This window comes from Molossus molossus, unplaced genomic scaffold (assembly GCF_014108415.1).
Source record: "Molossus molossus isolate mMolMol1 unplaced genomic scaffold, mMolMol1.p scaffold_m16_p_1, whole genome shotgun sequence".
NCBI lineage: Eukaryota > Metazoa > Chordata > Mammalia > Chiroptera > Molossidae > Molossus > Molossus molossus.
Window position 1 is genome coordinate 189,600,294 of NW_023425344.1, and position 18,835 is coordinate 189,619,128.

Genomic DNA, 18,835 nt, shown 5'->3' on the forward strand with positions numbered 1-18,835 from the left:
TATGTCTCTTGGCCATTTGTATATCCTGTTTGGAGAGGTGTTCTCTTTAGGTCCTCTGCCCATTTTTTAATTGGGTTGTCTTCCTTTTGTTGAGTTGTATGAGCATTCTATATATTTTGGAAATTAACCCCTTATCTGATGCATCATTGGCGATTATGGTCTCCCACAGAGTGGGATCCCTTTCCATTTTGATGGTTGTTTCTTTTGCTGTGCATAAGCTTTTTAGTTTGATGCAGTCCCATGCATTCATTTTTTCTTTTGTTTCTCTTGCCTTAGGTGTTGTATCAGTGAAAATTCTGCTGTGTATGATGTCTGAAATTTTGTTCCTGCATTTTCTTCTAGAATTTTTATGGATTCATAAGTTACATTTAAACTTTCATCCATTTTGAGCTTATTCGTGTGTATGGTGTAACTTGGTGGTCTAGCTTCATGTTTTTGCAAGTACCTGTCCTATTTTCCCAACACCATTTATTGAAAAGACTGTCTTTACTCCACTGTATGCTCTTGCCATCTTTGTCAAATATTAATTGAGCATATTGTCTTGGGTCAATTTCTGGGTTCTCTATTCTGTTCCATTGATCTATTTGCCTGTTCTTGTGCCAGTACCAGGCTGTTTTGATTACAGTGGTTTTGTAATATAACCTGAAATCTGGTAATGTGATTCCTCCTATTTTGTTCTTCTTTTTCAAGATTGCTGTGGCTATTCGGGGCCTTTTTTTGTTCCATATAAACTTTTGGAGTGTTTGTTCTAGTTCTGTGAAATATGACATTGGTATTTTGATGGGGATTGCATTGAATCTATAGATCGCTTTGGGTAGTGTGAACATTTTAATGATGTTAATTCTTCCAATCCATTAACAAGGTATATGCTTCCACTTTTTTTTATATCTTCCTCTATTTCTTTTTTCAATGGCCTGCAGTTTTCTGTGAAGAAGTCCTTTACTAATTTGGTTAAGTTTATTCCTAGGTATCTTAATTATTTTGCTGTGATGGTAAATGGGATTGTTTTTTAGTTTCTCTTTCTGTGATTTCATCTTTGGTGTATAAAAATGCCATTGATTTCTTCTTATTATTATTTTTTTAATCCTCATCCGAGGACATTTTTCCATCTTTTGTACAGACAGAGTGGGAGGGAGAGAGAGGAAGAGAGAGAGAGGGAAACATCGATGTGAAAGGGACACATCGAGTGGCTGCCACCCGCACGACCAACCAGGGCCGGGGACAAACTGCAACCAAGGTACATGCCCTTAGCGGGAACCGAACCCGGGCCTCTCCGGACCGCAGGCGGACGCTCTAACCGCTGAGCCAAACTGGCCAGGGCGCCATTGATTTCTTGACGTTAATGTTGTACCCTGCTACTTTGCCAAATTCATTTATTAACTCAAGTAGATTTTTTATGGAGTCTTTAGTGTCTTCAATGTACAATATCATGTCATCTGCAAATAATGAGTTTCACTTCCTCATTTCCAATTTGAATCCCCTTTATTTTTCCTTCATGTCTAATTGCTGTGGCTAAGACATCCAGTACTATGTTATTAAATAAGAGTGGTAAAAGTAGGCATCCCTGTTTTGTTCCCATTTTTAAGGGGAATGCTTTTAGTTTTTGCCCATTGAGTATGATGTTGGCTGTAGGTTTTTCATATATGGCCTTTATTATGTTGAGATATGATCCCTCTATTCCCACGTTGCTAAGCATTATCAGAAATGAGTGCTGGATTTTGTCTAATGCTTTTTCAGCATGTATTGATATGATCATGTGGTTTTTATCTTTCATTGTGTTTATGTGGTGTATCACATTTATTGATTTGCAAATATTGTACTATCCTTGCATGCCTGGGATGAAACCCACTTGGTCATGATGAATAATTTTTTTGATGTATTGCTGGATCTGACCTGCTAATATTTTGTTAAGGATTTTGGAATCTATATTCATCAGGGATATTGACCTGTAGTTTTCTTTCTTTGTAGTGTCTTTATTCGGTTTTGGAATTGGGATTATGCTGGCCTCATAAAATTAGTTTGGAAGTGTTCCATCTTCTTGGATTTTTTGGAATAGTTTGAGGAGAATGGGTATTATTAGATCTTCTTTGAATGTTCGGTAAAACTCCCCCGTGAAGCCATCTGGGCCTGGGCTTTGGTTTGCTAGGCATTTCTTAAATACATCTTCAATTTCCTTTGTTGTTATTGGTCTGTTTAAGTTTTCTCTCTCTTCTTGGTTAAGTTTGGGGAGGCTGTGTGTTTCTAGAAATTTGTCCATTTCTCCTAGATTGTCCAATTTGTTGGCATATAATTGTTCATAGTATGTCTCGATGGTCCTTTGTAGTTCTGTGGTGTCAGCTGTTACTTCTCCTCTTTCATTTTTGAGTTTATTTGATTTCTCTCTTTTTGTTTCTTGATGAATCTGGCTAAAGGTCCATTGATCTTGTTTATCTTTTCAAAGAACCAGCTTTTTGTTTCACTGATCTATTGAATTGGTTTTTTTTTTAGTCTCTATGTCATTTATTTCTACTCTGACCTTTACTATTTCCTTCCTCCTACTAGCTCTACGTTTTTCTTTCTGTTTACTTTCTAGTTCTTTAAGTTGTAGGGTTAGATAGTCAATTAGGAATTTTTCTTGTTTCTTGAGGTAGGCCTGTAGGGTTATGAACTTCCCTCTCAGGACTGCTTTTGCTGTGTCCCATGGATTTTGTGTGTTGTGTGTTCATTTTCACTGGTTTCCAGGATGTTTTTAATTTCTTCTTTGATCTCGTCAGTAACCCATTTGTTGTTTAATAACATATAAACACATTATTTTACTTAAGATCTCCTTTCCTCTATTCTCCACCCACAAACTCCTATGCTTCCTTCAAGATCTAGCTAAATGGTCACCTCTGCTGTGACGCCTTTTCTGACATCATAGCAGCACACATTGCACTTTTCACATTCTATCATTAGTACATTAGTCCCACTGAATTATTGGGTTCATATGTCTGATTCTCCCATGAAATTACAACTCTTCTGGAGCAGGAATTATGTCTTGAGTGCTGTAATGGCTAGTACACAGATGTTCAATAAATGTTTATGAAAATTAAATAAATGCACCTTAAAAGAAGTGCAATGTCTAAAATAAAACTAGATATACCTCCCAAAAAGTCAACAAATTTGAATTATATAATATATAAAATCCACAAACCTGACCTATATTACATTTATTTGAAATATTTCCATCTTTTTTTCTTACTATTTTCATTTTAAAAGGTAGAAAGATTTAAAGTTTAAAGGTCAAAGGCCTTTCATGAAATACAGTATCTAAGCAAAAAGAAATTTAGATATTTCTTTGCAGTATATAAATATAACATGAATTTTTGTGAAAGTATTCTGCAATGTAAAGCTGTGTGACCTCAGGCAAGTTATACATTAACTGCTTGATCAATAATATTAATAAATGGCAATTCCTCTTTATTTACAATTTTACAGTATTTAACAATTTAATGATTTATTCAAGATTTCTGACTCTCCACAGGCAGAATTTTAAAATACAACTGCAAAACTTGAATTTTATTATCCAAAATTAGTTTTATATTTTTTAATCAGGGAAACGTTATTTTTCTACCACTGCTGAATAAACAACAGTCACAACTGTATTTTAAATACTGTCAACAGATCTATTTCAAAGTAATAATTAAATCATTCCTAAAACTATAAACATCTCTAATATTCTTTCCTTTAGTATTTCTTGTAGTATAATCTGTGGAGCAAATACAAAGCAGAAGTTTTGGGAGGAGACCTGGAATCTGAATTTTTAATATGTACTCTAGGGGACTCTTTAACACTCTAAAATTTGGTATCCATTTCATAATACTATCACAGGGAAAAGTAATATTTTAATTGGTATTTCTCAGAAATGTAAAAAGAAATTCAAATAAGTACATTTAATGAAACATCAAAACCACTTGCTTTAATGTATTTAAGAATATACTTTTTTAAAAAATACTGGCAAATATATATATATATATATATATATATATATATATATATATATATATATAACTTGATATTCCCGACCTTTCAGCATCAGCTACTAAGGAGCTCTGTATTGCTATAAACTTGATTACAAATTTAATTCTAAAAGTTTTCTACTATCATATATATATATATATATATATATATAGTATATATATATATATACTCTTGGCATTCAATTTTCACATTGGTAGTTTTGACTATTTGTGACTGATGGTGGAGTTCTAATTCATGCAGTGTTTTTTAAAAGGGTTAATAATTCTAATCATATGACATTTTCTGAATATTAAGATAAAATAAAATACAGTATTCAGAATGAATCTTAATGGTTTTTTCAGTGTGATATGCTAGACCACTTAGGTAGTAAGTGAATTTACCTAAGCTCCTAACTCCATTCAACAAATATTTAGGAGCCTATTATGTTCCAGATACATTCTAAGTACTTGGGATGCATCAGTGAACAAAAAAAATAACAAAGCTCCCTACAAAGAAAGTGCTATTGAAAAAAGTTAAAAATGGAAGAATGGAGTTAGAATAAAGGTGACAGAAGCAAGTGGCAATTTCTAAAAGGGTGACCAAGGTAGAACCCAGTGAGAAGGTATTATTGAGCAAAGATTTAAAGTATCTGCGGGAACTGGCCCTGGAACTATCTATAAAAAAAAAACACTCCAGACAAAAGAACCACTAATGCAAAGGCCCTAAGATAGGAGAACAACTGTTCAAAGAACTAAAAATGCCAATGTGACCTGAGTGAACTCAAAGAGGACAAGAATAGTAGGGGATGAGCTGTGAGCGAATGTTAGGGGGAGAAAAGCAGTTGTCTATTCTAGAGCTTTCCACTTTTGAATCTGAGGAAAATACGGAGCCATTATAGAGTTTTAAGCAGAGATGTGTCATAATCTGCTCTGTTGGGAACAGAAAAGGGTAGAGAAAGATAGAGACTAGTCTAGTAATCTAGATGAGAAATAACAGTTCAACTAGGATAGATCACAATTAACAAGGTAAATCTCAATTAGCAATATTCCAGAAAACTGAGTTTCTAAAAGGCCTAGGGGTATATTCCTAGTGAACGTAAAAGGTCTTAACCCAAAGCATCAGATCAACTTGATATTCCCGACCTTTCAGCATCAGCTACTAAGGAGCTCTGTGTTGCTATAAACTTGATTACAAATTTAATTCTAAACGTTTTCTACTATCATTTAATACTTACACAGTTTCTCTTATGAGAATTTATTCCCAAGGGTTCAAAAATACAAACAGCATTACCATATGAAGCTGCGATCTAAAAAAGAATGAACAAAATATTAATATTTAGAAAAAGAAAAAATAAAGATAACCTCCTTTTCACAATAATATATAAACTAATTACATATAATATAAGCCCAATACAGTATTCATGGTTTATTCCCTCCCATAAACATAATTGGAAAAGTACTGAACTTAAAAATCTCTCTTATCAAAAATTCAGCAGACTTTATTTCACATATCAAATACAAGGCTGATCCATTCAAAGAAATCATCATTTTCTATATGAATTTTCATTTTTTAATATAGAAATAACTATTTTTTAACAAAAATACATTTCAATAGTGCATCTATCAGAAACTTTATAGTCCAGTGAATATAAAAACCATGAGCCCTGGCCAGTTTGGCTCAGCGGTTGAGTGTCAGCCTGCGGACCAGAGAGTCCCGAGTTCAGTTCCCGCTAGGGGCACATACTAAAAACTATGAGAAGTAGAAAAAGACATCAAAGAGTAGCAGGTATTAAAATATATAAAATAAATTTATATTAATTATACCGTCAAACAAAAATACCAACTGGGAAAACCATCTAGAAAAAGGACTAGAGAAAATGGACTAAGGAGAAATCAAAGAGATATCCGCTGATGCAGACATCTCCAGTGGACTTAGCTAGGGATTTGGGGGTCAGGAAGACTTTACTCTAGGTCACATACCTAATAAGAGGGGACATAGGAAAATGTGTTCCTAGGAACTACATCTTTCCAATGATTCCTTGAAAGACATTTCCCAGTTCATCCTCCTCTTGACAAGAGGGAATCAACTATAGGTAATAGACCAAAAACCGTCCCTTCTGACACCTCTGGACCTATGAAACTAAATTAGGTATATATTCTTTTAAGGCCAGCAAAAAAGATCTACTGTGATTTCAAGGTACTCGCATGCCAAAAAAGTGATTTTAACTGTTACTTAATATCTAACATTCTTTCCAAGAAAAAGCTTTTAATCCACAATGGTGTGGGAGAAGTTACTTAAAATGACTGGCTGAGGTAATAGGCAAAAAGTGTTATGAATGATCACATTCTACATGTCAATAAATGATCATAGCTGGCTAACACAAGGTCATAAATGTGAAAGTTATCACAAATACTGGGAATAAAAGAAATAAAAGAAGAGGTAAATAAAAGACAATACATCAAAGATGTCACAATTTTGCCTTCTTTCCTTTCAACCAGGTAAGGCCCTGGCCAGTATGGCTCAGTTGGTAGGAGCGTTGTCCAGTATCCTGAAAGGTTGCAGGTTCAATTCCTAGTCAGGACACATACCTATGTTGTGGTTTGATCCCAGGTTGGGACATGTATGGGAGACAACTGATTGATTAGATGTTTTTCTCTCTTTCTCTCCCTGACCCCACCCACTTCCTCTCTTTCTAAAATCAATAAACATATCTGGGAGTGAGGATTTAAAAAAAAAAAACAAAAAGGCTATCAACCAGGTAAGAAAAAATAGAAACATGGTTATGAACATCAAGGTCATATATATTTTTTAAAACTTTGCTCCCAGAGAATTTGTTTATTGTGATTATCTACTAGCACATACATAATTTACTAAAATTCATCTCTGACAACTATTGTACATCTCTAGGTAGATTTAAAGCTACCTTGCTTGGCCTAGGGAGATGAGCAATAAAAAATTAATGAAAGAAATCTGAAACTCTCAGTGTTTACTAAAAAGTAAACAATACTTAAGGAAAGCAATGAGAAAAAATTAGAAAAGCAACTAACAAGTATCAGAAAACACCAGAAAATTCAGTATTTCAATAATAGGTCAATTATATCACTGGACTGTTATAATATGGTATATTTACACAAATATTAAAGCTTGATACAAACAGCAGGGAAGAACAGTAGAAATGGTATAATTTATTATTTGGCATAAATTAGCATGATTACTATTTATTACCATCACCATGAATATTATTACTTAACATACCTTTGATAAAATCTATTATTACTCAGTAAAGAACATTTTCTAGAACACTAGGACTGTTTAAATTATCACTTTGATTATAGGAAAAATCTCATTTTCATATTCTTATAGAGCCATTCAACTCTACTACACTATATTGGCCTTACTGAATTGCTAGAGTATACAATATGCTATATTTACTTTACATATAACCAAAATTTGATGTACATTATGTTTGAAATTTTGGAGGAAGGGTACATATGATGAAATTTGAACTATTTTAAAAATAAACCCTCTGGCCCTGGCCAGTTTGGCTCAGCAGTTAGAGCGTCGGCCTGCGGTCCAGAGAGGCCCGGGTTCGGTTCCCGCTAAGGGCACGTACCTCGGTTGCAGTTTGTCCCCGGCCCTGGTTGGTCATGCGGGTGGCAGCCACTCGATATGTCCCTTTCACGTCGATGTTTCTCTCTCTCTTCCTCTTTCTCCCTCTCTCTCCCTCCCACTCTGTCTGAACAAAAAATGGAAAAATGTCCTCGGGCAAGGGAAAAATAAATAAATAAATAAACCCTCTGCTTTACAATCTTAAGGAATGAACTTTAAGATTCTTCACTCACCAAATAAACTTTCACTAAAGTAATAGAAACTTTACATAGTACCTGTTTATAACAAATATATCAAACTTGCTAAATTTCTTGATAAAAATTTAATGTTATTATAATTTGGGAGAGATAAGGGGTGCTAGGTAGAGAAAAGTTTACTTCCCTGCTATTGGCTAGAATTATTAATTGGCAAAATATCAGTACCAACAGGAGGTCCACGGATCTTCAAAGATGGAATATACCAGTAGTGCAATTAATTACCACATTATCAGCTTAATGGCTCTATACAGTTTGTATATAACCTATCACTTCACCCACTCCTGTCAATAGCCACCTAAGTAAGACATATTAATAGGAAATTGTAGGCAAGCCTTGTGTAAAAGGATAAAAATATTCTGAAATTGTTAAATATGTTAAAAAAATATTTAATAAAGTAAGTCAATCCCTTACTCGTCCATGTTGGTTAGAACACTCCACACAGCTCACTTGGATGTTTCCATGCTTAGCACCAGGAATGATCTGCACACATTCAAAGTCACTTGCCAAAATAACAATATCACAGCCAGATCCATATGCCTAAAAAAAAGTTTTACAATATGTAAGATTATTATTGTATAATAGTTTAGGTTAGATTTTATTGCTATTGTAATGTATATTTTGACACACTTCACAAAAAGTTAATGTAAGAATATTAAGAATATCAATTTCCAAATAAGAACATTGAAAGTCACATAAAACAAATGGGATAATGATACCCCATGTGTTATCATTCAACAACTGCTACTAACAACAAAAAAAGAGGGTTCTTTTAGTTTTTAACCACCACAGCCTCTGCCCTGCAGGTCATAAATCATTCTGCTCAGAGCTTCTTTCCAAAGCTCATCTCAGTAAACCCTAAAGAATAAAAGCTCCATCTGAAAGTAATAAGGCATTGACGGCTGCGGCTGTGTTTCTAGGGTTCAAACCAGGCTTGAGAAAGATAGAAATCAGATGCATTTTCCAACACAATTCCAGATGGCTTAAAGAGCTAGTTAAATAGACATGAACCCCAAGGCAGCATTACACACACTAAGGCACAGACTAAACATAAACTTATCAACTGCCTAAGTCAATCCATGATGCAGCCTGCCTGCCCACTCCCCTCAACCTTACTGGGCATGAGAAAGAGAGGAAACCAACCCAAAGTGGTTCCACGGAAAACAAAAATGTTAAAGAAAATAAAAAATAAATTGATTCATATAAAATGTTGGCAAATATAACTATATGGTCTGGAAAGGAAAATGTAACACAAAATTAGGTTCCTGGAAAATTCCCTTGCTCAACATAACTGTAATGAGTAAAACCACATATTTTTTCCTTCGCCAAACTTCTTTGTATATGCTGTTCCTGTTTTGCAACTTTGTGAATTTTATGATGACATAAGGGACAGAGGATGGAACAGTTTCCTTTTACTTCCAAATTTGCCTTATGATTACATATTCAAAACAACCTAACAATCTAATTCTCAAATGAAAACACCCCATTAAAAGCAACATAAATAAAGCAGTATTTTTTTCTATTTCTACACTCTTACGCAATATGGTCATGTCCTACAAAACACAGATATCCAATAACCTGGGCTGAAATGTCCAGACACCTAAGTCAGTGACCTATGCCCTAAAGAGGTCTACATAGGGCTGCTAATCTTTAGGATTATATTACATAATTTAATAATTATATTATCAAAATTCCAAAGTGTTTTATAGTATTATCTCAGCAAAATGGATTGATGAAAAGATCACAGACTTTATCTAGTTTGGAATTACCCATGCAGGGTTTTTAATTATGGTTCTTCAGTACTGTGTAATCTTAAGCAAGTTACTTAAGCTCTCTGAGCATTTTTCCTTGTAGTAAAATGGAAGAAATAATACCTCTTGGGATAATTGTGAAAATTAAAATAGAAAATCTATTTTCATAGTGCTTGGCACACATCATTCAATTAAGAAACAAAACTGCACAATTTCCCAAGCCTGGGCTACGGACTGGGACTACAAAACCACAGGATGTGGTCCCAGTGTTCATAATGGGGAGATGAGCAAGTGAATTACCAAATAAAACTAAATGACAAACTGCCATGACAGAGATATCCACAAAATACTAGCAGAAGACAGAGGGCCTCAATAAATGTTATAGTTACTCTGCTTTAATCTTTGCAACAAATTTGAAAGATATCATTATCAGTGTATAAAGATTTAAGTTAATTAATTTGCCCAAGATGACACAGTTAATAAGTGGAAGATGTTCAAACTCAGGTTCTTATCATTTTTATGCTCTTTCTCCCTACATTACTTGTCAAAAGACATAAAAGATTCCAGATAATTATTAGCACAACTTGCTTCTCTAAAGAGGGGTCATTCCTAGCAACTGCTACTATAGACATATAGGCTCTTACTGCTCAGTTATTTAAAAAAATGTTTCCTCTTCTCTCGATATTCATAATTGCCAGATCTCTTCCAGAGGAGCTGTATTTACTCCTTACCTGTAGGGAATCTTGCCATTTTTCTGATCCTGTAATAGTTCTCAAACCTGGCTGCATCAAAAGCACTCAGAGACTGTTATGTTCATTATATTCCATATATAAGTGAGATCATGTGGTATTTGTCTTTTTCTGCTTGGCTTATTTCACTTAGGATAATACTTTCCAGGTCTCTCCATGTCGTCTCAAAGGATAAGAGATCTTTCTTTCTTACAGCTGCATAGTACTCCATTGTGTATATGTACCACTGCTTTTTTATCCATTCGTCTACTGATGGGCACTTGGGCTGTTTCCACATCTTAGCTATTGTAAATAGTGCTGCTACAAACATGGGGGTACATATATTCTTTCTGATTGGTGTTTCCGGCTTCTTAGGGTATATTCCTAGAAGCAGAATCACTGGGTCAAATGGAAATTCAATTTTTAATTTTTTGAGGACCCAGAAACATGGAAGTAGGGCACAGACTGACATCCCTCAGAAGAGGGGGTGAGGGGTGGGAAGAGATAAACCACAGAACTTCTATGCATGTATGCATAACCAATGGACATGGACAACAAAGCTGGGGACGGGGGGGGGGGGATGCGGAAGGGGGTGCCAATGGGGTAATAAAGGAGAAACATCTGTAACAAAATAAATAAATAAAAATAAATAAATAAATAAAACACTCAGAGAACTTATTAAATACAGACTGCTTGGTGCCACCCCCAACTTACTTAAATCAGAATCTTCATGGGTAAAAGAATTTGGCAAATATCTATCAAAATTTAAATACAATATACCCTTTAATGAAATAAATCCTTATTTTACTCTATAACCATATTTACAAAAGTTCACCAAAAAAAATAGAGAAGGATATTCACTGCCTCATTATTATAGCAGCAAAAACTAAAAATATCCCACCATTCACCAGTGGGAAGTGGTTAAATAAATTACTATATAACCTTACACTGGAATACAATGCAGCTACTAAAAGGTTAGAGACCAGTGGTCTAAAATGGTCTGAAATCCCTTATCAAACTAGTAATTACCATCATAATGGAACAATTATGTCTGGAACTGGTTTCCTGTTGAACTATACTTAGGCAATGCCTACCATTTTATTCAACATCCATGGTCACAGCTAGAGTGCAATCCTTCAACTATTGCACATTAAAGCTTGCAAAAGTACAGAGGAATAATATTATTATTCTTTACCTTTCTCTAAAGAACCTAAGGCACAAATACCCCAAGCATGGAAGAACAGGGGACTCATAGTCAATCAGTACTGAATTGCATGCATTCTATAACTGGAGGCTCATAAGATTTTAATGATTTATATAAACATGTTTAATGCCTGTCTGGTTCCCAATACTGAAAGGTCCATCAGAACAAGGACCATGTCCTTGTTTACCATTGTAGTCCTAGAACCTAGCACATAAGCAGCCCTCAATAAATATCTGTATAACAAATAAATGATTCAAAATATTCCTAATGTGTGGCTCCAGAAGCCTAAGTACCTAGAAACTTGGTCAAAGAACATGGAGTTCAGAGAGTTGGTGCAAGCTAATAATTTGACGAAATCTTTGATGGTAGCTATAAAAGGAAAAAGAAATATTTTGGCTGATTTTCCACTCTAACAGTGTCATAGATTTCGAAGACCTACTAAAGCCTTTCTTAATGATTTACCACTTATTGAATACCTATTATGATCAGGCAGTCTGCTAGGGTCTTTAAGAACATAATATCCTCACAAGCCCACTTTTAAAGATGGAGAAACTGAGACCCAGAAAGGATAAGTAATTTGCCCAAATTCATAGAAGGATTCATTTGCTTCATAATAATGCCTCTGCTCTTTCCATTGCAACAACCCAGTTCTATTCCATTACCTTCTATTCCATTAGTGTCTCATTAGTGCTAGAAGGTCCATGTTTTCTTTGTAATCACTAGATATTTACCACAGTGCCTCAACCAGAGTAAGCATTCGGTAAAGACCAATCAATAGCTATGAAGATTTATATAAAATCTATAATTACTCAAGAGATTACGATGCTCTCATTTTTGGTCAAAAGCAAATTTGTTCCATCCTTCTTTAACAGTGCAGAAAGAAGAGGGTGCTCACTGAGACTACAAGGGAATACAAGAATGACCCCTGAGAGTATGGTATGTGGGCTCCTTTGTACTAGGTAAATGAAATATCTCTGACTTAGCTGAGTATAATCTAGCCATTCCACATGTGGGAAGACACGTCACAGGTTCATTACAGAGAAGCAGAAAAAAGGGCACCAACCAAGCCTTTTCTGGAGCAAATGAAATCCCTTAACCAGGTTGCCCTCCTCTGGGTTCCTGTTAGGACTGCCACTGCACCATACAACAGTGGCTTGCACTTATAACGGTACTGACCTATAAAACGTTTTATCTCAAAGTTAAGGAGGTTTGGCCCAAACACATAGATAAGGCCCAAGAAAAGAGGAAGAGTCAGAAAAACACCCTTCTTCCATCCATTTGGGAGGATTTCTATTACGGAAGGACTGAGCTGTCCTTTTGATGATAAAGAATGAATAACTAGCTAACAATAACTCATAACTAAGAAACAATCTTGTAGTACAAGTTCAAAAGTCAAGGAAAGAAATGCTTTAAAACTATTTAATTCTCACTTCTTTTAGCCTTACCTTGGAGACCAAATCCATCCTTTTAGGAAAAAGCAAGTTATCTCTGCTTTGAGCATTGAAACTAAGAGTTTTCAACCTGGAATGTAATGGGTATAAGTCACAGATGGCCTCAGGAGTTTTCTGAACTCCTGGAAATTATACATAAAGTACCGTTATAAGTGCAAGCCACTGTTGTATGGTGCAGTGGCAGTCCTAACAGGAACCCAGAGGAGGGCAACCTGGTTAAGGGATTTCATTTGCTCCATAAATGTACTTGTTTCCCCTTGGTCCACAGATTTCATTAGTTTGTCTAAAAGAATCTCTTCCTTAGACAAAGTGTGTCATATTTTCCCACATTAATTATACAGGAGATAAAAACTTGAGTATTTGTTATTGCCAAGATTCTTTTCTGTGTTTAGTTGGTGACATCCAAAACTTCATTAGAAGAGCCTTGCCAATAGTTGAGGCTGAAAAACAAAGTAACCCTCTTCTTTTACCTCATTAAAATGTTACACTTGATGAAAAAAACGAAATATCTTCTACAGTCATACAGTACTCTGAATTAACACACTATCATTATCTTAAGAAAGGTATCGTTGCCTTCTCCAGTGTTTAATGTCACTGTGAACAATGATTAAGTGTAACCCAACAGGCATAGCACACTCATTGTCTTCTCTAACTTCAGTTTTATATATAATTGCCTTGACTACATTACTTTCAGAAAAGCAAACAGCTAATACTCACATTCTACAAACGTTGTTCTAATTCATCAAATTTCCTTCAGGTCTTAGCTAAATTAAAAAGTAAAAAAAGAAATAAACTTTTTTTAAAAAATCTTACAGAAACATGACCTTTTCTATGAGAATACAGAATAATTAATTACATTGGCATTTTCTAAGGAATAGGTGGATGCTTTAACATCCTGGTAGTAATAGGGTCAAAGTTTCAGATCATTGACAACCACTGACAGATACGTCTCAATTCAAAAGAAAAAGAAAAGCACTGATGAATCAAGAGGTATTAAGTATGTTAAGAGGTTTATCTCCTTTAACAAGGTGCAGTCTTACCAAGAATATTCTACACCAGTGTTACTATTAAACTCCCACCTCTTCCTGAGAGTAAGTTTTAATTCAGGTAAATATGTTCTTCTTTCTACAAATGAGGGCACATGTTGACAGCCAGAAAAATAGCCTTGGTTGCTGTGGCTCTGTGGTTAGAGCACAGGCCCAGGCACCTAAGGGTCAAAGGCGTTCTATTCCCAGTCAAGGGCATGTACCTGGGTTCCAGGTTTGATATCTAGCCCTGGTCTGGGCGACTGTGGGAGGCAACAAATCATCGTGTCTCACATTGAGGTCTCTCTCTCAATCTCCTTCCCTCTCTCTCCCTCTGTCTTCTCTCTCTCTCTCTCTCTCTCTCTCTCTCTCTCTCTCTCTCTCTCTCCCCCCGCCCCCCTTCCACTCTAAAATCAATGGAAAAATATCCTTGGGTGAGGATTAACAAAAAAGAATTAGTAAACAAATTACTAGAAAGAGGTATTTATTGAAAGACTACTGGGTAACAGGTATAGTACTACACATTCCTGGTCTTTCTTGCAAGGCAGCAATAGTCTTATAACTTGGTTATTAATCCCACTTAAATATAAAGAAATAAAAGTTCATATGACTTAATCAAAGTCTTAAGTCATAAGGTAAATACATGCTGGGGTACAAATACAGGTTTATTTCTTTCTCTTTTTTTAAATATGTTTTTATTGATTTTTTTTAGAGGGAAAGGATGAGATCCCACTGGGGATCAAGCCTGCAACCCGGGCATGTGCCCTGACAGGGAATCAAACTGGGACCTCTCAGTCCATGGGACAAAGCTCAATCCACTGAGCCATATCAACCAGGCTAAATACAGGTTGCTTTACAGTCTTTTATCCACTTAAAGATGATCACATCTTCTATATAGTTTTGTTTTCTATTGCTCAAATTTTGTTCTTCTTATTGGTTAACTATATAAATTCATTTATAGTCTTCATTTCTGCTGTGATCTTTGCTCTATTCACAAGCACAAAGCTAAAGAGAAGACAGCATTAACTGGCCTTTGATGGTTACTTGGTTATACCAAATTATCTCGAGAAAATACTCAATAAGAGGCCAATGCTGACCCATGAAAAATCCTACAACCAAGAAAACGAAGCAGAGATTAACAAAATTTTTCCAAGAAAACATCCTTTCCCTCTCTTCATTTAGTACCTAATCAAAATTCTAACTGCTTGTGATACTCTCAGAATTAAAAATTAACTCCTAAAATGGACACATAGGAAGTTCTATTAAGTTAGAACTTTCATATATTACTTTCCATTAAAGCCTTCTACGAGCCAAATAAACCATTTTAAATGTTTAATTTCAATGTTTGCAGTAACAAGATTTTCTTTTCCATAGAGGAAATAACACATGAACTAAAATTTAAAAAGAAAAATTAAGCCACCTTCTTAGCTTTGACCACCTCTCCTCATTCCCAGCACTTAAGTTACCTAGGAACCCTTCCTGAACTGTTGTTTTGTGTACATACACGTGTATCTATGCATAAAACTTTTTGTAACATGTAAAGGGATTATGCTATACACAATTCTGCAACTTTTTCACACTTAATTAGCAATATATCTTGAAAAGTTTCCATATCAGCAAAGTAGGAATTACCTCATTCTTAATTGTTACACAGTATCCATTTTGTGGTTTTGTTGCAATTAATTTAGGTTGTTTCCAGTCTTTTACTATTGAAGCAAAAAAATGCTTCAGTGAACATCTATGTATAAAATATATTATGCATATGTGTGCAAGTATATCCATAGGATAAATTCTAAGACATAACTTGCTGGATCAGTGATTAAAATTTAATATAAACTTCAAACTGGCCTCCAAAAAGATCATACTTGTCATGTGTATAAAAGTACCTATTTCTCCACTTTTCACTAAATCTGATCATTATCAAATGTTTTAATCTTTCCAACCAACAAAACCTAGCAGCTCCCTGTTGTTTTTATTTGTATTTTTATTAGGAGGAATGTTGAGTATCTTTTCATATATTTATCAGCTATTTATACTAATTTCTCTGCAAACTGCTTATTCATATCATTGGTCCATTTTTAATTGGGTCTTTAGTCTCGTTCTAAATGATATATAAGAGGTCTTTATAGAACTCACCCTTTGTCATATATAGCTAACAAGTTTCTACACATAAATTCAAATCATTATCAACTACTGTCCATCACCACCACCCCACAAATAAAAATGAGCCTCCTGTCATTCAGGTCCACACTACAGTTAGAAAAGGGGGGAGAGGGCAGTAGTTAAATAAGTAGCTCTTCTTTCCATGACTAAAAACACACTTGACTGAGATTATTCATTCTAACAGCCTAAATAAAGTCCATTCAAGAACGCTGAATGTGCCTGGCCAGTGTGGCTCAGTTGGTTAAGCGACATTCCTTAAACCAAAAGGGTGCAGGTTTGATCTGATTCCCCGTCAATGGTTGTAGGCTTGATCCTCAGTAGGGGGCATGCAGGAGGAAGCTGACATGTTTCTCTCTCATTGATGTTTCTCTCTCTCTCTCTAAAGTCAATAAAAATATATTCATTTTTTTAAAAAGAATGCTGAATGAGTAAAATAAATAAATGAGAAATCAAATAGTATTCAAAAAGCTTATGCAGGGGTGCAGAACCTTTTTTCTGCCAAGGGCCATTTGGATATTTAAAACATCATTCAGGCCATATAAAATGATCAACTTAACATTAGCCTGCTATATCTGGACAAGCTAATTTTGTGAGGAGTGTGATGTTAGCTGGTATTAATTTTATGGGCCTTTACAGCCCACAGGCTGGACTTCCCCACCCCTGGAAAAAATTAACCTAAATTAACAACGGGTAGAGCAACATCAGAAATAATCTACTAATGACTACTTGTGTGGTAACCAAGAGGACTGTTTCTTTTAGAAAACAACTCACATCATGATTTGCAAGATTAACAGACTATAAGTAGCAGTAGGAAAAAGCAAAGCTACAAGTGGTATGTTGAGTAACAAGACAAAACAAAAATCTATGACCAGAAAAAAAGAACAGAAGAAATGATTTCGTGTTTGTGATTAAGTAGTAAGAGACAAAATGTTTTTTGTTTTAATTTCTTCCAAACCCTAAAAAAGCAAATGATCTAAAATAAGGTAGAACTTTCTTTAAAATTAAAACTTTAAATAAAAAAAATAAAAAACTATGTTATTATTAGTCAAAAACTAGCCAATTTGGATAACTTACTAACAAAATGGTAATATAAAAAATTTGTAATACTAAGATTAAAAAACAAAAGAAAACATAGCCACCTGCAGTCCAGACTAAGCCTATTTCTATACCTCTGAACAAAACATGTTTGTTTGTTTTTAATTTACTCATCTGAAAGAAAAATGAAGCCTTTAAAGAGAAATATGTAATAATTAATTAATTAGTTCTAATTAACTATTATAAAAACCGGCTCTATGTTCAGCTGGCCTGCATTTTCATTAAAAGGTAGGTCTGGAAGTAGGAACCAAAAATCATCTCTCTTATAAACATGTATATCAGTGCTAAGAATAAACCATTCAAAGTATTAATTATCAAAAATTTCTACAGGAAATCACAGTAATACTGGTAAAAATAAGTCCCATGGACTGGCTAGCATGTATAAAAACCTAGAGTCACCATTCAGCCTCTAATTTGTTCTCTAAAGCTGAGTATATAAAAATTCGCCTTGTAGAGAATAATAAAGTAAAATATTTTTTTAAATGGCTACTTGTGAAAAATTAAATGAAATCTCAGACATCTCACATAGCAAAATTTTCACCAATACATCACCTAGGGAAAGAGAAACAAAGAAAAAAATACACAAATAGGACTACATCAAATTTAAAAGCTTCTGCACAGCAAAAGAAATCAGCATCAAAATGAAAAGGGAACTCACTGTATGGGAGAACGTATTTGCCAGTGATACATCCATCGGATAAGGGGTTAATTAACAAAATATTTAAAGTACTCACACAACTCAACAAAAAGAAGACAAACAATCCAATTAAAAAATGGGCAGAGGACCTGAATAGACACTCTCCAAAGAGGACATACAAATGGCCAAGAGATATATGAAAAATGCTCATCGTCACTAATCATCAGAGAAATGCAAATTAAAATGACTATGAGATACCACTTCTCACACCTGCCAGAATGGCTACCACCAACAAAGTACTGATGAAGATATGGAACAAACAGACAAACCTCAGAGGGAAGGGGAAGTGGAAAGAGATAAACCAAATAACTGATTGATATGCATATATGCATAACCAGTGGACACAGAAAAGTGAGGTGAAGGCAGGGCAGAGCAGGAGTAGGGAGGAGGGAGTCAATTGAGTAAAAAAAGGAGGGACATCTGTAATACTTTCAACAGTAAAGATAAATTAAAAACAAATTAAATGAACATTTTTGAACATTAACGAGAAACAGAGAAAATAAGTGACCCAATATTTTGTTTCTCAGTTGGTTCTTAATATTTAGATTTGAAAAAATAGCATATTATGTAATATGTAGCAATATTAATATGTTTATATTATATGTTCCAATCATTTTATAACTACTGAACATTTCCAGAAAAATCGTTTCATCTAAGTGTTGATATTTTGAGGTAGATGGCCCTGACAGTATGCAAAAAAATATTTCCCAAATAACATAATTAAACTATTGAATTGTAACTAAACTTTCAATAGCTTCAATATAAGGAAAGAGTACATACCTGAGAATCTAGAGGTGCTAACACCGACTATAATAAAGGGCAAATCATAATCTCTCTATAGATATTTCCTTCACCAACCAGTCAAAATGAAAGATTATGA

General features: G+C 34.6%; 1 protein-coding gene across 2 annotated transcripts in view; it reads right to left on the reverse strand.

The window, feature by feature from the left end:
- DMXL2 (Dmx like 2) overlaps nt 1–18,835 on the reverse strand; it is a 146,714-nt gene that overhangs the window by 111,888 nt on the left and 15,991 nt on the right. For both annotated transcript variants that reach the window (XM_036244322.1, XM_036244332.1), the window contains exons 2-3: nt 8,256–8,381; nt 5,213–5,284 (exon numbers count right to left, since the gene is read on the reverse strand). In XM_036244322.1, the coding sequence (XP_036100215.1) occupies nt 5,213–5,284; nt 8,256–8,381 (198 nt within the window). The remainder of the gene's footprint in view (nt 1–5,212; nt 5,285–8,255; nt 8,382–18,835) is intronic.